Source organism: Salvelinus fontinalis, chromosome 8, assembly GCF_029448725.1.
Source record: "Salvelinus fontinalis isolate EN_2023a chromosome 8, ASM2944872v1, whole genome shotgun sequence".
NCBI lineage: Eukaryota > Metazoa > Chordata > Actinopteri > Salmoniformes > Salmonidae > Salvelinus > Salvelinus fontinalis.
The window spans coordinates 25157521-25182235 of NC_074672.1; the positions used below are offsets into that span (position 1 = coordinate 25157521).

Consider the following 24715-nt stretch of genomic DNA (forward strand, 5'->3'; position numbering starts at 1 on the left):
TTGAACTTCTAGCTCTCACAATCCAGGGAGGGTCATTCCTGGCCTGTGTCCCAAATGGAATATCATTCCCTATATAGTGCACTACTTTTGACCAGAGACCATAGGCCCACAGGGCTATGGTCAAAAGTAGTGCACTATATAGATAATAGGGTGCCATTTGGGAAGCAACTTTGATGAATAATTCACAAGGCTATGGGGAGAAGGACGCCCATAGATGGAGCGGTCTTATGAATAGACCCCAGCGGAGAGAAACCTCTGATCTACAGTCAGTCTGAGAACAGAGAACAGCGCATGGATTGTTTGGCTGAAGGGAACCCCAGTCAGTGACTGACTCCATACTCCCACACCAAGGACATTACTCAATCGAAACCTCTATCCCAGGTTTCGGGGATGTATGTCGCAAACATCACTGCCCCACTGCAGCAAGAAAGCATGTAAAAACTACTGACAACATGTGTTGCAGCAGCAACAGTGAAGTTTTAACAGTGCATACATGTGTCACTTTTAATATTGATATCTATAACTATATTCAACTAGTAGATTAGTTGTGTTGGTATTTAAAGTAATAAGGGTGGTTAATGTATTTAGTCAGGGACAAGAGATTGGACTACTATGCAATAGTCAGTTCTGCTTGATCAAACATAAGAGTCAGACAATACTGTGGGAATGAAAATGAATCTGCATCATTTTATGACCAGCAATTGAGTATTACATTTCAAAATGCACCCCATAACATTGCAACAAAATATGCCCACACATGACATTTCCCAGACTTTACGAGAGCATGTGACAGACCACATGCATCAATAAAGGTAATAGCTGTTCTTATAGCAGGTGCTGCAAACTAAAGTTTACCATGTCATCCCATCCAAAGACAAAAATATATGAAACTGTTGTACTATATATCATTACACCTAGACTTATCTCCCTAGGTAAAACCACTGGATATTTTAGAAGATACTTACACCTCTCTCTCTCTCTCGAGCAGTCAAAAGGAGTCAACCTCAGGCATTTAAAAACCCAGGGCAGTATTACAGAATTTGTTATCTACAATCTTTCAGAATGCACTTCTCCTCAAAATGGGTTGCACTGTAAGCTTATCAAGTGCACCAGGTCACTCTCCTGAAATGTGGAGGTCACCCCCCAACACACACACCTCCCCATCCTCCATACTGGGGTCCAGGCTTTGTTGCAATGTGATGATGCAGAGAAACGGAGTGTAATGGACAGCCAAAGACAATGAGATCTCACCTCCTTGTTCTCTGTAAAGATAGCCACCAGCCAGCCGAAAGCCTTCCTCCAGCCCCTAATCCCAAGGACTCTCCTCTGCACACCCCCAAGTGTTAACAACGAAGCTAGTTTGTCGAGTCTGCACCATCCCTAATAGCCTCACTTGACTTGATGACCAAGCCCCTTCCCTTGAAGATAAATCAAGGGAGGGTTGTAGATGTCCTCTGTACGGTCCACTCTCACACAACAGGGTTAGCCCTGAGCTTCTGGCTCTTACCAAACAAAGGCTGTCACTAGTTGCTGCTCCCACACTAGGATCAGGAAACTCCTCTCTGTATGCTTAGTGCTCTCACTCCCTCTCTCCCCGCAGTGCGTTAACCGGCTCTTGATTGGCTGGTGGGGTGTTGAGCGCATTTATGCTTCTAGTGTAGGGATGTGCCGGTTAACGCACTGCGGGAGAAGAGGGAGGAAAAGGGAGGGAGGTTGAGCGCTAAAGCATAGAGAGAGGAGAGTTTCCTGATCCTAGTGTAGGGGCAGCAACTAGTGACAGCCTTTGTTTGGTTACAGCCAGAAGCTCAGGACTAACCCTGCTGTGTGAGAGTAGACTGTACAGAGGACATCTACAACCCTCCCTGGAGAGCAATGGTTGAGTTCGTTTTGCATGGCCCGGTGCCCCACGTGAGTGGAGATGTTTCTTAAGGACCAATGGAATTGTCTAAAATGAGCAAACTCCGCCTACCCGGGGCATGTACAAATTACCTCGACTAACCTGTACCTCAGCACATTGACTCGGTACCGGTACCACTTGTATATAGCCTCATTATTGTTATTTTATTGTGTTACTTTTTATTATTTTCTACTTTAGTTTATTTAGTAAACATTTTCTTAACTCTTTCTTGAACTGCATGGTTGGCTAAGGGCTTGTAAAATAAGCATTTCACGGTAAGGTCTACCAACACCTGTTGTATTCGGGTTTGTGACAAATACAATTTGATTCGACTTGAAAACAAACTCGACCATTGTCAGATGTCAGAGGCAAGACTGCCACCTATAGGCCTTTACTAAGTTACACAGGCACAATGTATTAACTCATTATACTTTTGTCACTAAACTTAACCTATTATAAAAATCTAAGGTTGTAATTGCCCTATTTTTTTATACATTGTCTAAAATGTATAGCTCCAAATATATTTCAAAAGATCATGCCAGCTCATGGACTTTCAGTCCTTCTGAATTTCAGTGGTTACATTTCACATACCCCATCCCTAAATTTACCAAACAAAGTGTCAGGGTCAGGCTGTTGAAATGAACAGTTACAAAGTATGTAATTCACTGACATTGAGCAATTAGCTCTGGCAAATAACTGTTTGAACTAAGTCTCCTTTTATCTGTGGCTCTATCTTATATAGAGGGCTCCCGAGTGGCCCAGCAGTCTAAGGCACTGCATCTCAGGGCAAGAGGCGTCACTACAGTCCCTGGTTCGAATCTAGGCTGTATCACATCCGGCCGTGATTGGGAGTCCCATAGGGCAGTGCACAATTGGCCCAGCGTCATCCGTGTTTGGCCGGGGTAGGTCGTCGTTGTAAATAAGAATGTGTTGTTAACTGACTTGCCTCGTTAAATAAAGATTACATTTAAAATAAAATACCCCAAAAATATATATATACTGTATACAATTTGCATTTGTAAAACATGTTACACTCATGGATGGTATTCACACCCCCACCACAAGAGGGCGACATAATACTTTGGTAATTTAATGGGTTGTAGTTTTCTTTACATTTTCTAAGTCCCATGTGTTTTGTAGTACCGGCCGGTATGTCACGTCTCCGCACATATTTACATTTTAACAAAGAAGACAGACAAAAAGGAGGGAGGACTCATAACGATAAAAGACCATCAATCAAAAGACCTATAGGCCAGACATCCACAACGAATCCCAGGTAAGCATTGAAACATATAGCTAGCTATATTTTACAACTTTAATCGCATGCAGCAGCCAATATACAAAAGGGAAAGTTGTAAGTATTTCACAAGTTATGCCATTTAGCATTATCCGACTGTAACTAGATAATGTAACCAATGTAAGGCATTACCCACGTGGTTTCATAGAGCCGGAGACTGCAGATTCTATTGTTTAAAATCAATCAAAAAAACGTGTAAGACGGACAGATGCACGACAGCCGCAGAATTAGGAAATCCCTCTAACGTTAGTAACCGAATTAACGTTTAGAAGCAAGATTATCTGAAGCCAAAAGGTTTTGCTAAATTTCCTTCTCACCTTCAACTTTTACAGTTGGGGGGGGCGGGAGAAAGTATTTTAATTTGGTGTATTGCAACTAGTTAGCTAACGTTACCCAATGTTTGTCTTTATTTAGAAATCGATTGCTAGATTACGCTAGCTAGCTACTTAGCTAGCACAGTTGGCTAGTTAATTCATTTAAAAGTCCAGTAAACCTTCATTGTGTGGCTATTTGTCATTTCCCGTAGCTAACTAACGTTAGCTAGTGGTATGTTTGCTAACAGGCCCTTTTTTTGAGCAACTATCTAGTAGCCACTGATTATGCTAGCTAGTTGACAACAAAGAAATGCGGACAAGAATGCTAACTAACCCGCGAGCCGCTATGGCTAATCTTTGCTAGCATAGGTGGCTTTTACTTGTATACTTGAACTTAGTCTTTAATCTTAAATTTACGTTTAATTGACAAGCCATTTATGCTTAGTTTTATTTGACTGTTTACATGTCTTCCTCAAGTTCAAACGCATTGCAAATTGCTATGTCATCAGTTCAGCGTAGCAAGAGTTTGATTTCGGTATTGATTTTTTAAATATTTAACTAGGAAAGTCAGTTAACATGACGCCCTAGGAATAAAACTGCATTGTTCCCGGGCAGAACGACAGCTTTTTACCTTGTCAGCTCGGGGATTCGATCTAGCAACCTTTCGGTTACTGGCCCAATGCTCTAACCACTAAGCTACCTGCTTCATTGATATCACAATGTCTGTTTTATTTTTCCCACGCACTCCCCCCCCCCCCCCCCCCCCCCCCCTAGATACCTTTACAAACATGCCACGCAAGAAGGTAACTGAAGTCTCTGGAAATGGTGGGATCAAGAGGAAGAGGGCAGGAGGCAAAAAGAAGGAAAGGGAGTTCAGCAGTGATGATGAGTTTGATGATTATGAAGAGCAGGAGAACACAAAGAAACCTGGCAAGCCTGCTGCAAAGTCAGGCCTTCAACCAGTCACTGTGCCTGACGACATCAAAGAAAAAATAGTAAGTTTCCTGACCTGCATGAGGTCAAATCAAATTGTTCAGATCACCAAAAGAGGGGTTTGTGACTATAGATTTGTGGTTAATGTGACTAGATATTTTATTAGTCAAATGAATAAGGAGTGCTTATGCAGAGTATTAAAAAAAAAGAGCCACTGATCTAAAACACTGATCTGTGTCATTTTTGTAGAAACTTGACTTACCTAAAGTCAAAGGTCAACTACTCATTTTCGGAGCCACCAACTGGGATCTCATTGGAAGGAAAGAGGTTCCGAAAGCACAAGGTATAACCCTGCCAAGTCCTGTAATGAAAACATTGCGTAATGCAAGGCTCCAGACTCAAAGCTGTCCCTCAATAGCACTGGTGCTACCTACTTTGGAAGTTTTTATTCAAGCAATCATCCTAATTGACTGCAGTATTGAAGTCAGTTGTTTCGTGTGTGTGGTCTCGCAGCGGCCTTCAGGAACCTAGGCCAGAACCTGTGGGGTCCTCACCGTTACGGCTGCCTGAATGACGTGCAAGTCAGCAGTGTGGTGTCTGGGCCCTGTGCTGCCCACAGCCTCCTCATCACCACAGAGGGAAAGCTCTGGAGCTGGGGTAGGAACGCTGTACTGTAATAGATTGTAGTTTATATACAGTGCATTTGGAAAGTATTCAGACCCCTTGACTTTTCACATTTTGTTACAGCCTTTTATAAAATGGTTAATTGTTTTCAACCCCCCCACACACACATACAATAATGGCAAGCCAAAAATGTGTTTAGAATAGTTTGCAAATTTATTACAAATAAAAAGATCACGTTTGCATAAGTATTCAGACCCTTCACTCTGTACTTTTGTTGAAACACCTTTGGCAGCAATTACGGGCTATAAGCTTGGCACATCTGTATTTGGGGAGTTTCTCCCATTCTTCTCTGCAGATCCTCAAGCTCTGTCAGGTTGGATGGGGAGTGTCGCTGCACAGCTATTTTCAGGTCTCTCCAGAGATGTTCGATCGGGTTCAAGTCTGGGCTCTGGCTGAGCCACTCTTGCATTGTCTTGGTTTCATGGTCTGAGTCTTTAGGTGCCTTTTGGCAAACTCCAAGCTGGCTGTCATGTGCCTTTTTACTGAGTAGTGGCTTCTGTCTGGCCACTCTACCATAAAGGCCAGATTGGTTGACTGATGCAGAGATGGTTGTCCTTCTGGATTGTTACCCCATCTCCACAGAGGAACTCTGGAGCTCTGTCAGTGACCATCGGGTTCTTGGTCTTCTCCCTGACCAAGACCCTTCTCCCTCGATTGCTCAGTTTGGCTGGGCGGCCTGCTCTAGGAAGAGTCTAGGTGGTTCCAAACTTATTTTTAATTAAGAATGATGGAGGCCCCTGTGTTCTTGGAGACCTTCAATGCTGCAGAAATGTTTTGGAACCCTTCCTCAGATCTGTACCTCGACACAATCCTGTCTCGCAGCTCTACAGACAATTCCTTCAACCTAATGGCTTGGTTTTTGCTCTGATGTCAACTGTGGGACCTTATATAGACAGGTGTGTCTTTTCAAATCATGTCCAATCAATTGAATTTACCACAGGTGGACCACATTCAAGTTGTAGAAACATCTCAAGGATGATCAATGGAAACAGGATGCACCTGAGCTCAATTTCATCTCTCAAAGCAAAGGGTCTGAATACTTATGTAAATAGGTATTTCTGTTTTATTTTTAATACATTTGCAAACATTTCTAGTCCTGTTTTCGCTTTGTCATTATGGGGTATTGTGTGAAGATTGGTTTAAAAATGTAATGTAGTCCATGTTAGAATAAGGCTGTAAATGTGGAATAAGTCAAGGGGTCTGAATGTACTGTATATCTATATCTCAGATGCAATCATTCTACCTTCTGCCTCTGTTAGGTCGAAATGAAAAGGGTCAGCTGGGTCACGGGGACACTAAGCGCCTAGAGGCCCCAAAGCTGATTGAGGCCCTCGCAGACGAGGTGGTGGTGGCTGCAGCCTGTGGACGCAACCACACCCTGGCATTGACTGAGGGTGGCACCGCCTACTCTTTTGGCGAGAACAAACTGGGTCAGCTGGGCCAGGGGAACCAAACTGATGCAGTCCTCAGTCCAGCCCCGGTAAGCAACATAAACCTCTCTATTCATCTGCCTCATTATTGTTGCTGCTTTATTATAGGTCTAATATGGCCACTTAATGAGCCTGTGTTTATTGAAGCTTCTCCTTGCCCCGCTCAGATCCAGTACAACGGGCAGCCTTTGGTCAAGGTGGCGTGTGGGGCAGAGTTCAGCATGGTGGTGGACTGCAAAGGGAACCTTTACTCGTTCGGATGCCCAGAGTATGGCCAGCTAGGTATGGTTTTAACTAACTAGTAGTACTGGACAGATGTAAGTTTTTTTTTTTTTTTATTATTATTTTTTTTAACCAAAGTTGTTATTTGAAGAGGAAAATGGCAGCACAGTGACTCAGTCAAATCATTCCAAATCAAACACTGATGTGGCGCTTATTTTTACCTTGTGTTTTGGGTCACAGGACACAACTCTGATGGAAAGTTCATTGCCCGCGCCCAGCGCATTGAGTTTGACTGTGAGACCATTGCACGTCGCGTGACCATCTTCATCGAGAAGAGTAAGGATGGCCAGGTGACGCCCGTACCCAACGTGGTGGTTCGAGATGTCGCCTGCGGAGGCAATCACACGGTGAGGAGAGAAAAGACCAGGCCCTATATTCATTGTCTTAGAGAAGGAATGCTGAGGGCCTGTGTGGGGGTGTCTGGCCAACCGGGTTTTCCTTCTCCCATCGTGCTATAGCGACTCCTTGTTGCGGGCTGGGCGCCTGCAAGCTGACTTTGGTCGCCAGCTAGACTGTGTTTCCTCTGACACATTGGTGCGGCTGGCTTCCTTGTTAAGCGAGCAGTGTGTCAAGAAGCAGAGCGGCTTGGCATGGTCGTGTTTCGGAGGACTCATGGCTCCCGAGTCCGTAGGGAGGATTTGCAGCGATGGGACAATTGGATACCACAAAAAAGTTTGGCCTTTAAGATTATAATAAGGCTACATGTACAGGGAGGACCTGTTTCTAGATCAGCACTCCTACTTTGAGACACTTTATGAATACAGGCTTTGATCCCTACTGCCACAATTACCCCCATCAGACAGAAATGTGAATTTTAGAAATGTGCGTTTAGCCAAAATGTTGATTTACATTAGTTGTCCCCTCCCACCATTTACATTTTAGTCATTTAGCAGATGCTCTTATCCAGAGCGACTTATAGCAGTGAGTACATACATTTCCTTACTGGTCCCCCGTGAGAATGGAACCCACAACCCTGATGTTGCAAGCACCATGCTCTACCAACTGAGCGCCATGCTCTACCAACTGAGCGCCATGCTCTACCAACTGAGCGCCATGCTCTACCAACTGAGCGCCATGCTCTACCAACTGAGCGCCATGCTCTACCAACTGAGCGCCATGCTCTACCAACTGAGCGCCATGCTCTACCAACTGAGCGCCATGCTCTACCAACTGAGCGCCATGCTCTACCAACTGAGCGCCATGCTCTACCAACTGAGCCTACTCTCTGCTTTTGCATAATTGCTGAATGTAGAGCGTTCCCTTCATATTTAATGAACCTGCAGATGGAGACCTTTGCATTCTGATCCTTAAATCTGGGTCCAAAAAGGAGCTGAGCTGGTCTGAACATTTGGTACCAGTCTGCATTGAAAGCGATAGTCTACTCAATGTGTTTTCACTTTCAATGGCTGTAGTTAATTCACAAATACCTTTTTTTCTGCCACGTTTTGTTTGCACGAGGCTAACTCGGGTCAGTGTGTGAACTTTGTGTGTCCAGCTGATATTGGATTCCCAGAAGCGGGTGTTTTCCTGGGGCTTTGGTGGCTATGGGCGGCTGGGTCACACAGAGCAGAAGGATGAGATGGTGCCAAGACTGGTGAAGCTCTTTGACTTCCCCGGGCGCGGGGCATCCCAAATCTACACTGGCTACCAGTGCTCCTTCGCTGTCAATGAAATGGGTATGGTACACAGTGCTTAACTCCTTTGAATGTTGAGTAATGAATAGCTTTTTTTTTTTTTTTTTTTTCCTATTCTCAATATAATACCACTATACCCATAATACTGTTACTTCCCTAAGTACCTGATGTATATTGTAGTGATTTCAAAGGGTACACCAACCAGGATTTGAACCAAGCATCTGTCAGTCTAATGCCTTAGCCATTACGCGATTTGGAAACTCTTGACCAGAATGCTGGTGTTTTTAATAAGGAAGCTAAGCTATTAACCTTTTGTGTTCAGGGGGGCTGTTTTTCTGGGGGGTCACAAATACCTCGCGGGAATCTACCATGTACCCCAAGGCCGTGCAGGACCTGTGTGGCTGGAAGGTCCGCAGTCTGGCCTGCGGGAAAAGCAGTATCGTTATCGCTGCAGACGACAGCACCATCAGTTGGGGACCCTCTCCTACCTTTGGCGAGCTGGTAAGACGTAATATTTAATTGTATGTATAAAACACATTTCTCACACCCCAAGGTGCTATACACCATTATAGAAACATACCAAGGTGCTGGTGTGCTCATAAAAGACTGCTGAATTGGCACACGTGTTCCAGGTTCTCCACCTATTATGACGTGTTTGTTACAGGGTTACGGTGACAACAAGGCCAAGTCCTCCACTACTGCTCAGGAGGTTAAGAGCCTGGATGGCGTTTACGCTGAACAGGTATGGAGCGGCAACAGAGACTGAATAAACACAATGATGCATTCTGTAGATGGGAACTGCATTTGTGTGTTCACTAGTTTGGGCCCATTCTCACTGTGGTGTGGTTGCAGGTGGTGATGGGATATGCACACTCCCTGGTCATCGCCAGACAGGACACTCCACAGGAACAAGAGAAGCTCAAGAAGCTGCCAGAGTACAACCCACGCACACTCTAATATGGTATCGTCCAGCCACCTCTCACTGTTTTTGTTTTTTTATGCTTTCACTTCAGAGGCCCTCTAGGTCAATTGTGTAAGTCATGATGGCTGGGGAGGGTGGGCTCTCACGAGTATGTATGTATGCATACGCCTTGAAAAACAAGTCGGGCCTATATAGATTGAGGTTAATTCAGAGAAAATGCGCTGCAAAAACTGAAACAAATCCACTCTGGACAGAATTCGCCCTATCCTCACAAGTCGTCAGACATCTACAGCTGGAGAGAGGATCTCTACCACTCATCTCCAAACACATTCTTCCACTAGGAGTTCTACTCATCCTCCTGCATTCCCCATGCAAGTCCACTGAAGCATTCTCTATTTTCATGTTGTCTCTTTTTATTCTTCAGTTGTGAACTGATCAATGCCCTCGTCTCCCTCACAATAATGGGTGCTACATCAAAGTCCTCTTTGGGCTGATTTTAATTTCCAACCGAGGGATCAATTCAAGACCAACACTCCATATCTGTGCCTTTTGAAACAGTCTTTCGGGGTATGGAGTGACTGCATTTGTTATTTGTTCCCAAAGACCAATAGCAAAATTTAGTTTAAACTTTGTTCTTGAAGTCCATGGCAGTGTTACTGTTTGTGTCTGGTTGATCGGTGTGCACTGTCAGAGCATATTCAGGATCTGAGATGTGCCACCAAGTCGATGCTCTCCAGCCATTGACTTCTGTTACATTCCTTGGTTTTATGTCTCATTTGTATGATTAAATGTTGGTGTTGAGGATGCGTAACTGTCCCTCAAAGGCCAGTGTCTGCTTGTTGTCATTCTTGCCTTTTTTTTCAGTGACATCTTTTTTTTATCCTGGGAAACCAGGTGTAGTCACTGTGCACTCTTGGCAATGAAAACCAGCAGAAATGTGGATTGTGAGGACTTGTCTTATGCCTCTGTTTTAGTGCAAATGGTCAACAAAGTGTGTATGCAATGAGTGGATATCCTGGTTTTAAATCAAGATGGATTTTCTTTTCATTTGTTAGTCTACCTGTATTGCAACATTGTTTTTGTCTGGGTCAGAACCCACATCTTGTTCAACATTTTGAAACTTTTTCATGGAAATGGTAATAAAGGTTTATGTAAATTGGTTGATTTTTTTTTTTTTTCTTACATCTGTTTTTTGCCTCCTACCCCCACCACTTCAAGTGGGGAGGGAATGCTAGCTATTGATAGTCTCAGTTTATTTTGTCATCACTACTGTTGGTGTGAGTACATTTGATAACCAATCAGCCACTGTATTTTGCAGTTGCTAGGAGAAGTAGATGGGCTAGTTGTTTTGTACATACTGATGGCTATGTCCACTACTTTATTTGGGGCCACACTTCTAATTCATCTTACCAGGCCTTGTCTGCCATATGTCCATTAGTAAATGTGCTTATCACACCTTACTTAGGTTCCGAGTTGCCAAATACTTAAGATTCATGATGTACAGGTAACTACCAAAATAATGGAAACTTGAGTAAATGAGGGATCAGTATACTAAAAGCGGGTGCTGCCACACAGGTGTGGTTCCTGTGTTAATTAAGATCCCATCATGCTTGGTCATGTGTAAAAATGCTGGGCAGACCATCACGATAGCTATGCTCCCATCCACAAGCGGTCACTGAATGGTTTGATGAGCATGAAATTGATGTAAACCATATGCCATGGCTGTAACAGATCAACAATTTAGGAAGATTCTGGAAGTGCCTTAGCGTTTTCCACCACCGAATGGTGTCGCATCCCGCCAATATACACTGCTCAAAAAAATAAAGGGAACACTTAAACAACACAATGTAACTCCAAGTCAATCACACTTCTGTGAAATCAAACTGTCCACTTAGGAAGCAACACTGATTGACAATACATTTCACATGCTGTTGTGCAAATGGAATAGACAAAAGGTGGAAATTATAGGCAATTAGCAAGACACCCCCCAAAACAGGAGTGATTCTGCAGGTGGTGACCACAGACCACTTCTCAGTTCCTATGCTTCCTGGCTGATGTTTTGGTCACTTTTGAATGCTGGCGGTGCTCTCACTCTAGTGGTAGCATGAGACGGAGTCTACAACCCACACAAGTGGCTCAGGTAGTGCAGTTCATCCAGGATGGCACATCAATGCGAACTGTGGCAAAAAGGTTTGCTGTGTCTGTCAGCGTAGTGTCCAGAGCATGCAGGCGCAACCAGGAGACAGGCCAGTACATCAGGAGACGTGGAGGAGGCCGTAGGAGGGCAACAACCCAGCAGCAGGACCGCTACCTCCGCCTTTGCAAGGAGGTGCACTGCCAGCGCCCTGCAAAATGACCTCCAGCAGGCCACAAATGTGCACGTGTCTGCTCAAACGGTCAGAAACAGACTCCATGAGGGTGGTATGAGGGCCCGACGTCCACAGTTGGGGGTTGTGCTTACAGCCCAACACCGTGCAGGACGTTTGGCATTTGCCAGAGAACACCAAGATTGGCAAATTCGCCACTGGCGCCCTGTGCTCTTCACAGATGAAAGCAGGTTCACACTGAGCACATGTGACAGACGTGACAGAGTCTGGAGACGCCGTGGAGAACGTTCTGCTGCCTGCAACATCCTCCAGCATGACCGGTTTGTCGATGGGTCAGTCATGGTGTGGGGTGGCATTTCTTTGTGGGGCCGCACAGCCCTCCATGTGCTCGCCAGAGGTAGCCTGACTGCCATTAGGTACCGAGATGAGATCCTCAGACCCCTTGTGAGACCATATGCTGACACATGCACATTTGTGGCCTGCTGGAGGTCATTTTGCAGGGCTCTGGCAGTGCACCTCCTTGCACTAAGGCGGAGGTAGCGGTCCTGCTGCTGGGTTGTTGCCCTACTACGGCCTCCTCCACGTCTCCTGATGTACTGGCCTGTCTCCTGGTAGCGCCTGCATGCTCTGGACACTACGCTGACAGACACAGCAAACCTTTTTGCCACAGTTCGCATTGATGTGCCATCCTGGATGAACTGCACTACCTGAGCCACTTGTGTGGGTTGTAGACTCCGTCTCATGCTACCACTAGAGTGAGAGCACCGCCAGCATTCAAAAGTGACCAAAACATCAGCCAGGAAGCATAGGAACTGAGAAGTGGTCTGTGGTCACCACCTGCAGAATCACTCCTGTTTTGGGGGGTGTCTTGCTAATTGCCTATAATTTCCACCTTTTGTCTATTCCATTTGCACAACAGCATGTGAAATTTATTGTCAATCAGTGTTGCTTCCTAAGTGGACAGTTTGATTTCACAGAAGTGTTATTGACTTGAAGTTACATTGTGTTATTTAAGTGTTCCCTTTATTTTTTTGAGCAGTGTAGTTCCACTTGTAGAATCAATGCCACGGTGCTTTGAAGCTATTCTGGCTCACGGTGGCCCAATTTACTATTAAAACACTTAGCATTTATTTGGTTATGCTGGATTAACATAGCAGTAGGTTGACTGTCTTCTGGATTTTTGTTAATGGCTAGCTTCATGTAGTGCAGGGTTGGGCAACTTTGGTGGGGCTGCATTTGCCTGGTCCGTGTGCCCACATTGCAAACTAAACATTTTAGCAGCTCCCCTTGACAGCGGAGGAAATTTTGTGCAATTCTACACATTTTGCTACAGAGCGTAGAGAAAATGTTGCAATTAAGTAATTTCCTGCAATTCTACTCATTTTGCAATCGTCCAGGGAGGAAAATTAGCCGTTTCACCACTAACTTCACCATAGGGTGGAGAAATGTTTGCCGTTTTTAATATATCCGAGACTAACCAGATCAATGCCCCCCCCCTCCCGGTAATTCAACCATGATTACTAAATTTAGATGGCCGCTAGACTAATTTACCAATAAAAAAAACATGGGGTGACAAGCAGAAAAACTGCTGATGCACAACCACATTGAAATCGCACCTTGTCTGTTCTAACTTACAATAATACAAGACCCTGACTAAATTTCAAATTGATCCAATGGCCTTCAAAAAGGGCTCCCAGTTGCCCATCCCTGATCTCATGTACTGCATTGTCACAACACTACGTTGACTGATCTTCACCCAGATAGGGTGTATTCAGTAGTGTACACTGCAAAATGAGTTTCTTGCTGGACAAATTCAGCTAGATCCCACCCTGTTTTGGACCATTTGCTTTTGTTGGTTCCTAGTGAACATATCCGTTGTCTTGTCACCATAGAGAAAAAGAAGTACAAAAGAAGTACTCTAAGAATTTATTAAATGTACAAAATCCAGCAGACAGGAGGTTTAATCCTCATCTTCTTCCTCCTCCTCATCCTGGTTGATCTGGAAGTAGCGCAGCTCGTAGCTCTCCTTGGTGTTGGCCACAACGCGCAGCCAGTCGCGAAGATTGTTTTTCTTCAAGTACTTCTTGGTCAGATATTTCAGATATCTGCAGACAAATGGCATTCAGATGTGTGAGGTTGGGCTTTGGCTTTCAATGTTTTCCCCAAAGCAATACACATACAAAACAACCTAGTAAAGCTAATGTTTTTGCTATACACCTCAACGAATCACAAAAACACAGCACAAAGGTTGAAGAATGATACTGTAGCGCAGTCACGTGCGGTTAGCGTATTCATGTGCAGGGGTGGATAAACTCAACAAGGAAGTCTGAGGGAGAATTCAGTTCACAGCCAGTGTATATCAATGCACATAATGTTACTGGTGCATGACAGATGCAGGAGATAAGCCATAAAGCATTCGGGAGTTGGTTAAGTGGGAATTATTAAGTTGAATTCTACATAGCCAAAACTCAATATTGGCATCATCAATATCAACAATCAATATCAGCAACCTAAACAAAAATATTACTGATAAAGGCTATAAAAACAAGGGGCCTCTTATCCATCATAATCAGTGCAAAAGTAAGTCAATTATTCATATGAGCAATTATTTTGTGAGGACATAAGCATTTACCAAAGTTTTAATAGCTTGAACATGTAAACAATGTATTGGGTGAAAGACATTTGACAAAAAGTTTTTTTTTTTTAAGAACAAATACACAAATGTCTGCATTGCAATTTGATTACTACAGTCCCGAGTTGCCAGTGCAGTTACCATACCTTTTGGAGAAGGGGACCTCGGAGGAAACTGTGATCTTGCTCTTACTCCTCTCAATAGACACCACACCACCACCAAGGTTGCCAGCTTTCCCATTCACCTTGATGCGCTCCTGGAGAAACTGCTCCTTTAACCATTAAAACATACTGTGTAAGCATATACTTCTAATTTCTAACAACAAAAGATTGAGTTGCCCAACATTACTTAAAATATATATATATATATATTTCTATTTCACCAGGTAGACTAGTTGAGAACAAGTTCTCATTTACAACTGCGACCTGGCCAAGATAAAGCAAAGCAGTGCGACAAAAACAACAGTGTAGTGGATGTGAAACTAGCCTGTTGGCTGGAGCACATCAGTGACATCACACCTTCACTTGGATCTAAAGCCAACTGTCGCTCATGGAGTGACCGACTAGTCTCTTGCTCTGTCAGCAAACACAGTTGGCTTTGAGTTGTGTGTTGTTGTGCAGGTCACTAGCTAGTGTAAACCCCACTTGAGATTTAAAGGCCCAGTTTTATATACATTTCCACATGATGAGGTTTGCATAATGCTGTGAAATTGTGAAGATGATAAAAAAACTTAGGTGTAAGAGTTGTTGGAAAAGACAGCCTGAAATGTAAGCCTGTTTTGGTGGGATGGTGGTTTGTCCTTCCTGGTGACATCACTAGACAGTAAATTAGTTAGACCAATAAGGAGTTCCAAACCTACTAATAACAGCACATTTTCAGTGTCCTCCCCACTTAAGACCACTCCCATAGTCCTAACGAAAATTCTTGCTTTGGAAATTGCTCAATGCTAAGAAGCTATGTTTTCTCTTAAAATTATAAAGAAACAATCACAGCACTGTACATAATTGTTACCCAGAAATGATTTGATAATGAGAGAAAAAAAACTGCTGCATTGGACGATTCTGTTCAACATGTCGATCCCATGAACTGTCATTTCATAAGCTCCTTCCATCCTTCAGTTTATACTAAACCATTCAGGATTGTGGCTAAAGGGGGTTTCAAATAAGGGCGTTTGTGCAACTAAAATATTTAAATTTTCCTTGCAACCAGGCACAGGTATAAAACCTGTCAGTGTAACTGCAAAACTACTTACAAAGTTGGCAGCATCCATGATGCCATCTTCAACAGGGTGGGTGCAGTCCAGAGTGAACTTCAGGACCTGCTTCTTCTTCTTGCCACCCTTGGACCCCTTGGTGCTCTGCTTCTTCTGCAGATAAGATTGACAGCTAATTAAAAATATGATAGTCACTACCATTGTAGCTGTTCCGTTTAGTTAGCTGCCTAGAATCTAACAGTTAACGTTACCTAACGTTAGTTCACCATACGCGCTACTACCGCAGACATCAACTATGTTTTAGCTAATCCCTAATTCAGAGGAAGCTTTAGTCAGGTGGCTCCTTAATAAGACCAATATTTTAGTTATTTAACTAATCAAACTACTGCTGACCATAAAACGAACAAAAAATGTTAAGCTAGTTTTGTGTAGCTACAACGTGGTGGATCTGGCTAGCTAACGTCAGCTAAACTAGCAAAAAAACTTGCTAATTTAGCGGGCCTCGTGAATAACAAAACCCAATTCAGTGCCTTGTTTAGCATGATTAACGATTACATAAGCCCTCCTAAATATGCCCCGATTTATACAAATAATGTACAGCCGTTTTAAGTGTGAAAAATTTATATATTTCAACAATTTTCCACACGCGATTGTACCCACCACAGGAGCCATGGCGAAGAATTTAGCAGAAAGGAAGAGCTGGGTTTGCGCGTGCGTTACATTTTGGCCTGATGAATCAATCGCAGATCTAGTCGATACAATCACGGCATCAGAGTTCGATTAAAAGGCTTAACATTATTGTTTATATATCTTATTGAAATTCCATATATTTTGAAGGATAACAAGTACAAACGTGTTAAAACAATACATCCTTCTACAAATTGTAACAAAAAACAATACAAACAAAAAATAAACAGAAAAACACTTAGGATGTTGTTGTTTTTTGGTCCATAATTACCTATTTGGGAAAGGGGATACTTAGTCAGTAGCACAACTGAATGCATTCAACTGAAATGTGTCTTCCACATTTAACCCAAACCCTCTGAATCAGAGGTCCATCATAATGACGTTGTCAAAACCCTGCTCTTTGAATGGTCCTTCATAATGTCATCGTCATAATCCTGCTCGCTCATTGGTTCTTCGTTACGCTGCTCTCTGATTGGTCCCTTCATTACTATGTCGTCATAACCCTGCTCCCTAATTGGTGATCCCTTGATTACGACATTACCATAACCCTGCTCTGATAGGTTGTTTATTATGACATTGCCATAACCCTCCTATCTGATTGATCCCTTCAGAATGGCATCCTCATAACCCTACTCTGATTGGTCCCTTCATAATGACAAATACAGTTCTTGGGCTATAGCTCCTTGCCAATAGTGACTTAATAAACTCTGGCATAGTGAGCAGGGAGGCAGACAACAAGGTAAAAAAAAAAATCCTGCCTTTGTTTCATAGTGTCTGGCATTGAGCACAGTGTGGTCCTAGAAACCTGGCAACTTTCAGTAACAAGATAAAGAGAATTTGGGCATCTAGGCATTTGAATGATTGATCCCTCTGGGCTCAGGTGAAGTTCATTGATGTGACCTCCAGGACTGGATTATATAACGTCGTTGTCATTTTGCAGTATTGTGGATATGGATATGTTAATGTCAGTGCAAACTAGTTTAGATGAGATTGTGGTGGTATTTCCAGGATGCATATGAGTTTATTTAACATAAATCACATGACACTTAACATGACATAACTAACTTACTGACAAGGATATTAAATGCTCTGTCATATAGGCTATGTGCTCTGTTTTCTATGAGTTGCCTAGTGTTTATGCTCTAGTTGAAGGGTTGTAAACTGTGAGAATTCTATTTACAATGCTCTTGCATGCATTATTTACAATGTTATCCAACTTCAACTTGCTGACGACTATGCCTGTGACAGTCTAGCCATGTCTGAACTGATATAATTGTTGACAGCTTGTACAAGTATTCATTGGAGGTTATCTTTTGTAAGAGTGAGAGGGTGAGAGGCTACAGTGGACCTTATTAAGTGTGGGACAAGTCTAGTCAATTCTCTAGCTCCCCTTAAAACACTGAAAATATGCTCTAAGTAACATGTTCGTTTATGAGATTAATTCAGTTAATGACATGGGAAATCACACTGGTGTAAAGCAATATGCAGTGTTGTTTGTTGATATGCTTATCGTTGACATTACCGTGTAATCAGAATTCAGTGTGATACTACAGTACCAGTAGTGTAGTAACCAAAAAAGTGTTAAACAAATCAAAATATATTTTACATTTGAGATTCTTCAAAGTAGCCACCCTTTGCCTTGATGACAGCTTTGCACACTCTTGTAGCCAGCCGCTGTGTGGAGCTTGCAGGGAAACAACCCACAAGAACAAGATAATCTCCTGCCACGACATTGTCTCCCTTGCCAATCGCACGATGGGGCCCACAAAACATGTGGTGTGTTAAAACTACAATCTTCTTCAATCTTAAAGTGTTACGTACCCCTTTAAAAACAGCTAGATATATTTTATGGATAAACTAGCAGGTGCACAGAAAATGTTGGTGAAAATGTTGGTGAAATCCAAGGCTCTCAAACTCAAATTCTCTCTTCTCTGAGATTACATTGTAATGTCTGTATGTATGTCTGATCGTGACTGTTTGTCTGTCTACCCACAGCCCTCTACGATGAGCTAGCTGTACATCATGTTCTCCACAGAGAAGTCCATGCTGTCCATCAACTGTTTCAGAGACATGCAAGTGTGAGTTACAGTCAGCTCCTATCCCTAATATTTTATCACTTAAATAATTAAATAGTCAACTATTAAGCAATATTGAGACAGCATATATGCAAAGCTGTGAAAGGCTGGACCAAGCCATCATAGTGAGTGCATTCTCCTAATTATTTCCTACTTGTTCCATCTTGCTGTAGGGCAGGCATCATCAACTAGATTCAGCCGTGGGCCAATTTTATCTTGGGCAGATGAGCCGAAACATAATAACAAATCATTTGTAAACTGCAAATTGACCGCAAGAAGCGCCAAAAAATACAATATTTGACTGAAACATAATCATTTCGAACCTTGCTTACATTTGTATACGATCACATATACACTGTACAGTTCATTCGGAAAGTATTCAGACACCTTGACTTTTTCCATATTTTGTTACGTTACAGCCTTATTCTAAAATGGATTAAATCGTTTCTTCCCTCCTCATCAATCTACACATAATGACAAAGCAAAAACAGTTTTTTGGAAATGTTTGCAAATAATACAAATTTAAAAAACAGAAATATCACATTTACATAAGTATTCAGACCCTTTACTCAGTACTTTGTTGAAGCACCTCTGGCAGCGATTACAGCCTCAAGTCTTTTGGGTATAACGCTACAAGCTTGGCACACCTGTATTTGGGGAGTTTCTCCAATTCTTCTCTGCAGAACCTCTCAAGCTCTGTCAGGTTGGATGGGTAGCGTCGCTGCACAGCTATTTTCAGGCCTCTCCAGAGCCGTTAGATCGGGTTCAAGTCCGGGCTCTGGCTGGGCCACTCAAGGACATTTGAGACTTGTCCCGAAGCCACTACTGCGTTGTCTTGGCTGTGTGCTTAGGGTCATTGTCCTGGTGGAAGGTGAACCTTCACCCCAGTCTGAGGTCCTGAGCGTTCTGGAATAGGTTTTCATCAAGGATCTCTCTCTGTACTTTGCTCCGTTCATCTTTGCCTCGATCCTGACTAGTCTCCCAGTCCCTGCCGCTGAAAAACATCCCCACAGCATGATGCTGCCACCACCATGCTTCACCATAGGGATGGTGCCAGGTTTCCTCCAGATGTGACACTTGGAATTCAGGCCAAAGAGTTTCATCTTGGTTTCATCAGACCAGGGAATTTTGATCTCATGGTCTGAGTTCTTAAGATGCCGTTTGGAAAACTCCAAGCAGGCTATCATGTGCCTTTTACTGAGGAGTGGCTTCCGTCTGGCAACTCTACCATAAAGGCCAGATTGGTGGAGTGCTGCAGAGATGGTTGTCCTTCTGGAAGGTTCTTCCATCTCCACAGAGGAACTGTGGAGCTTTGTCAGAGTCACCATCACCACCTCAGTGACCAAGATCCTTCTCCCCTGATTGCTCAATGTTGCCAGGCGGCCAGCTCTAGGAAGAGTCTTGGTGGTTCCAAACTTCTTCCATTGAAGAATGATGGAGGCCACTGTGTTCTTGGGGACCAATGCTGCAGATATTTGTTGGTACCATTCCCCAGATCTGTGCCTCAACACAATCCTGGCTCGGAGCTCTACTGACAATTCCTTCAACCTCATGGCTTGGTTTCTGTTCTGACTTGCACTGTCAACTGTGGGACCTTATATAGACAGGTGTGTGCCTTTCCAAATCATGTCCAATCAATTGAATTTACCACAGGTGGACTCCATTCAAGTTGTAAAAATATCTCAAGGATGATCAATGGAAACAGGATGCACCTGAGCTCATTTTCGAGTCTCATAACAAAGGGTCTGAATACTTACGTAAATAAGGCATTTCTCTTTTTTATCTGTTATACATTTGCTAACATGTCTAAACCTGTTTTCATTTTGTCATTATGGGGTATTGTGTGTAGATTGATGAGGACATTTATTTATTTAACCTATTTTAGAATAAGTCTGTAATGTAACAAAATGTGGAAAAAGTCAAGGGATCTGAATACTTTCCGAATGCACTGTATATACCTATAGACAACAATACATGTGGAGGAACTTGGTGGAGTTTAGTTTGTTGGGTGGGGAGAGAGAGAGTGTGTGTGTGTGTGTGTGTGTGTGTGTGTGTGTGTGTGTGTGTGTGTGTGTGTGTGTGTGTGTGTGTGTGTGTGTGTGTGTGCGGTGTTGTCTAGTGCCTTCTCATGGCGTGACCCCTGACTCCTAGGCGGTGAAGGAGCTCCGGACGTTGGCCAGAGGCCATCATCCTGCTGAAGGCCATGATCGAGGAGGTCCAAAAGAATGTTGATGAGGAGGAGTGCGCAATCAGCACTATTTTCAACAAAGTGCAGGTGAGCTGACATAGTCATCGGCCATTTTGAAAACATTAAACTCAACTCAGGGGGTGGCATTTAACTTAGCGGTTAAGAGCCAGTAACCGAAAGGTCTCTGGTTTGAATCCCCGAGCCAGCAAGGTGGAAAAAATCTGCCATTATGCCTTTGAGCAAGGCATTTAACCCGCAACAACAACTGCTCCCCGGGAGCTGATGACATGGACGTGGTTTAAGGCAGCCCTCCGCACCTCTCTGATTCAGAGGGGTTGTGTTAAATGTGGAAGACTGTTGTGCAATTTCCCTCGATTTCCTCAATTAATCAATGTTGTCTTTGTTTTTTTATACAGTTCCCCAAATTGTATTAAATTCTACCACAAGGTGTCACTCTTCATGTCCTATCTCGTAAAGTAGCTGAAGGTTCAATACCTTGCACAACATTACATGAGAGCAACATTTTATTGACTTATACTGGATACAGTTGTAATGCTCAAGTAGTGCTTTTATTTACAAACTGAAAATAAATGTATGTAAATTAGTTTTGGTTGGGAAAGTATTCATTAGAGTCCAGTTAATTTAATCTTGAGAGATTTGCAATGCAATTAAATGACCCAGATAATATTGTCCTCTTTTGAATGAAAAACTGTCAGAACGAAAACAAATGACATTCTAGACGACAAAAACAAAGAGCAGCGCAAAGGTGAGAATACATTTTTCTTCATGCTACCTTGCTTGAAAATCATGTTTATCATGTAGCCCTAATGAATAGCCTATGCTCAGAGAAACTGTTAACCTGTTATTGTTTGAATGGGCCTTCCGAACCGAGCGCACACAGATTCAGCCTCAATGGCTGTAAACTCAATTAACTCTCGAAGAAGGAAGTCTTACCACAGACAGACAATATGCATCCCAAATGCCACCACATTTGGGATGCATATTGGCCACCATTCCCTTTATAGTGAACTACTTTAAACCAGAAGTAGCGCACTATATAGGAAATAGTGTTACATTCGGGTGCACAAGTCTTCCTGCTTTGAGAATTCATTAGAGTGTTCAATACCAAGAGATATTGAACACCTAATGGCTTGTCTAATGCCTGCCTAATATGTATCCTGTTCCACATGTATATATAGATCCTACTGGGGGATTAAGGTGTCCATGGCAGCAGACCAATATAGATTAAAGCCAAATGAATAATAATGTGTCAGGACTAGCTACATCAGGCTTGCCTGGCACCACTTTCAACCCAGTAGCAAATGAGAACAGCTGTCTCATCTGGCTGCACTCTTACCCACTCTCCAGGTAATGTCCTGTCTATGGTATGCCTGTTTATCCTGGAGTAGTGATACATGTTGCCTATTTTTACAATGTTCTTATTCACCGTGCCCAACTGTATTTGTAATCCTAATTGATGTTCCATCTTGAGCAGGTGTAATATAATCAACTCAAGCCAATGTTCTCTTCCACCTTGCTATGTAAGTAGAGTGTAGTATGATGAATAATGCCCAATCTGGTTCTATGAATCCAGAAGGGCACAAACCAAAACATTAAATGGAATACTAGCAACTATGAATACAGTCTTTAAGCAAATTTATTTGACTTTGATATCTGTTATCCAGCGACTAAAGAAGATTGACTAACTGCCACACAGACTGAGACTAGCTCAGAATAGCAGTATTAAGTCCCTCTCTCCGGTCATCTTGCCTCCTCAACTGATGTTTGCTCATGTCACATCCCAAATATACATCCCATGTGTCTTCTTCTATGTTTCTGGTTTAGATCAACACAGAGTATCGGTCCGAGTTTGCTTATTGCCTTGAGTCTCTGTTACTGCTGGGCCAAAGACGCTCTGTGTCCATTGCTGGGAGTGTCGGGATTGAGTTTGGGCAATCCCAGCGGACTGTGAGTCATATTTCACCCCTACCATATGGAAATTGTGCAGACCTACACGCTCAAGGGTAAAATGTAATCAGCATGTTATTGATGTTCCCAATGAGTGAAACCTCAACATTCAAGACAGTATGCTTATACTTTCCAAATATGCTCGTCATGTTCTGAAATAGCCAGCGTAATATGAGGACACCCCTACCTGTTGTGTAAAATGTTATGTCAAGATATTTATTTATTGTGTAAATGTCCTTCTGTCTCCTCAGCCTGCAGTCATCCCTGTCCCTGCCACTCCCCTCCCATCAGTGACATGTCCCTGGGTTCATCCGTGGTGCCGAAGCCCACCGCTATATCATCACCAAGGTCCTCCTGGTAAAGGTTGGGGAGACCCCATTTACTGAGCACTGCCGCAACTATGAGAACAGCTACAGGGTGAGTGAGCTTCTACAACATTTTAAAGTTACTGTACAACTCTGATACCCATTGTTACAACATTACTGAGGGCTTTCACAGCCAATCACAGTGTTTTTGTATGTGTATTTGAAATGTGTCATGAAAAGATCTGACGTTCAGAGGTGCCTGGTTTATTGATTTCTATGAAGGCACTACCCTGACTCCTCTACGGTCCTGTAGCCCCCCCCCCCCCAAAAAAAAACCTTCCGGTGTTTTCCTTAGACGCTGCAGACATCCATTCAGCAGCTGAAGGACCAGGTGCAGGAGACCCACAGGGATCTGACCAAGCACCCCTCCCTCATCAAGACAGACACTATGGAAAACATCCTGGATACCTCCGTACAGCCATATCTCCCACGAGTACTCTGCAGTGGAACTCATGAGGGCTGTTTGAGGAGGTGGGAATCACCAAAGCAATGAGGATTCTGAAAAAGTATTCAGACAACACTGTTTATAAATGTAACCCAGCTCTCCTTTTAAGGCTCATCTCCATCTTGTTATCCTTCCCCTAAGTCTGGGAGGATATCTTTGAGGGTTGCAAATGAACAGAACATCTATGAAGGTAAAAGGGGTTTTCTTATTCTGTTAGATGTGAGATAGATATGAAGTTGGTGTTTTATATACTGCATGTGTCCATTCTGTTTTCTGCCCAGCTTCATGATCTGACGCAGCTAAAGAAGAGAACAGATACCTGACCACCATCGCCAGGCAAATCGGCCCCTACATCCAATCCATCGCCAAGGTGTTCCAGGTCTCCGGTAGCCTCTGGAACTGCCGATCTGCCTCTGGAACTGCCGATCTGCGGCCAACAAGGCAGAGTTCATCTCAGCCTATGCCTCCCTCCAGTCCCTCGACTTCTTGGCACTGACGGAAACATGGATCACCACAGATATCACTGCTACTCCTACTGCTCTCTCTTCGTCCGCCCACGTGTTCTCGCACACCCCGAGAGCAGCTGGTCAGCGGGGTGGTGGCACCGGGATCCTCATCTCTCCCAAGTGGTCATTCTCTCTTTCTCCCCTTACCCATCTGTCTATCGCCTCCTTTGAATTCCATGCTGTCACAGTTACCAGCCCTTTCAAGCTTAACATCCTTATCATTTATCGCCCTCCAGGTTCCCTCGGAGAGTTCATCAATGAGCTTGATGCCTTGATAAGCTCCTTTCCTGAGGACGGCTCACCTCTCACAGTTCTGGGCGACTTGAACCTCCCCACGTCTACCTTTGACTCATTCCTCTCTGCCTCCTTCTTTCCACTCCTCTCCTCTTTTGACCTCACCCTCTCACCTTCCCCCCCTACTCACAAGGCAGGCAATACGCTTGACCTCATCTTTACTAGATGCTGTTCTTCCACTAACCACATTGCAACTCCCCTCCAAGTCTCCGACCACTACCTTGTATCCTTTTCCCTCTCGCTCTCATCCAACACTTCCCACACTGCCCCTACTCGGATGGTATCGCGCCGTCCCAACCTTCGCTCTCTCTCCCCCGCTACTCTCTCCTCTTCCATCCTATCATCTCTCCCCTCTGCTCAAACCTTCTCCAACCTATCTCCTGATTCTGCCTCCTCAACCCTCCTCTCCTCCCTTTCTGCATCCTTTGACTCTCTATGTCCCCTATCCTCCAGGCCGGCTCGGTCCTCCCCTCCCGCTCCGTGGCTCGACGACTCATTGCGAGCTCACAGAACAGGGCTCCGGGCAGCCGAGCGGAAATGAAGGAAAACTCGCCTCCCTGCGGACCTGGCATCCTTTCACTCCCTCCTCTCTACATTTTCCTCTTCTGTCTCTGCTGCTAAA

The 24715-nt window shown here is 43.7% G+C and overlaps 3 protein-coding genes and 1 pseudogene across 9 annotated transcripts in view; 2 read left to right on the forward strand and 2 right to left on the reverse strand.

Moving 5' to 3' along the window:
- Positions 1-4200, reverse strand: part of LOC129860950 (rho guanine nucleotide exchange factor 10-like protein) — a 29393-nt gene extending 25193 nt beyond the window's left edge. For 3 of the 4 annotated variants that reach the window (XM_055931913.1, XM_055931911.1, XM_055931914.1), the window contains exon 1: positions 1252-1760. The gene's annotated coding sequence lies outside the window, so the exon portion shown is untranslated. Of the gene's footprint in view, positions 1-1251; positions 1761-4139 lie in introns of those variants that run through there. The other variant, XM_055931912.1, reaches the window with a different exon arrangement.
- LOC129860951 (protein RCC2 homolog) lies at positions 3038-10552 on the forward strand. Of its 4 annotated transcripts, XM_055931919.1 has the most exons (12): positions 3038-3173; positions 4283-4503; positions 4691-4784; positions 4955-5098; positions 6385-6605; positions 6723-6837; positions 7018-7184; positions 8333-8513; positions 8794-8972; positions 9136-9213; positions 9324-9432; positions 9648-10552. In XM_055931919.1, the coding sequence occupies exons 2-11, from the start codon at positions 4297-4299 to the stop codon at positions 9426-9428; spliced, it is 1491 nt and encodes a 496-aa protein (XP_055787894.1). In that variant the 5' UTR covers positions 3038-3173; positions 4283-4296; the 3' UTR covers positions 9429-9432; positions 9648-10552. The 4 variants fall into 4 exon arrangements, with proteins under 4 accessions (XP_055787894.1, XP_055787890.1, XP_055787891.1 ...); XM_055931915.1 differs by having other exon boundaries at positions 9324-10552; XM_055931916.1 differs by lacking the exon at positions 3038-3173 and adding an exon at positions 3348-3439 and having other exon boundaries at positions 9324-10552.
- A 3081-nt stretch (positions 10553-13633) lies between these two features.
- On the reverse strand, positions 13634-16327 carry LOC129860953 (60S ribosomal protein L22). The gene is made up of 4 exons (XM_055931921.1): positions 16226-16327; positions 15605-15718; positions 14499-14623; positions 13634-13825 (listed from the first exon to the last, which is right to left on the reverse strand). Exons 1-4 carry the CDS (start codon positions 16235-16237, stop codon positions 13681-13683), a joined length of 396 nt encoding a protein of 131 aa, XP_055787896.1. The 5' UTR covers positions 16238-16327; the 3' UTR covers positions 13634-13680.
- A 56-nt stretch (positions 16328-16383) lies between these two features.
- On the forward strand, positions 16384-23315 carry LOC129861449 (RING finger protein 207-like; annotated as a pseudogene).
- The last annotated feature ends 1400 nt before the right edge of the window (positions 23316-24715 follow it).

Excerpts from the sequence above, each read along its gene's own strand:
- LOC129860953 (XM_055931921.1), bottom strand. Across the intron at positions 14,624-15,604 it reads TCATGGATGCTGCCAACTTT|GAGCAGTTTCTCCAGGAGCG; the intron begins GTAAGTAGTTTT and ends TAATGGTTAAAG. Across the intron at positions 13,826-14,498 it reads GAGGTCCCCTTCTCCAAAAG|ATATCTGAAATATCTGACCA; the intron begins GTATGGTAACTG and ends ATTTGTCTGCAG.
- LOC129860951 (XM_055931915.1), top strand. The coding sequence starts at position 4,297 with ATGCCACGCAAGAAGGTAACTGAAGTCTCTGGAAATGGTGGGATCAAG. Across the intron at positions 6,838-7,017 it reads CCCAGAGTATGGCCAGCTAG|GACACAACTCTGATGGAAAG; the intron begins GTATGGTTTTAA and ends TTTGGGTCACAG. Across the intron at positions 8,973-9,135 it reads CTCCTACCTTTGGCGAGCTG|GGTTACGGTGACAACAAGGC; the intron begins GTAAGACGTAAT and ends TGTTTGTTACAG.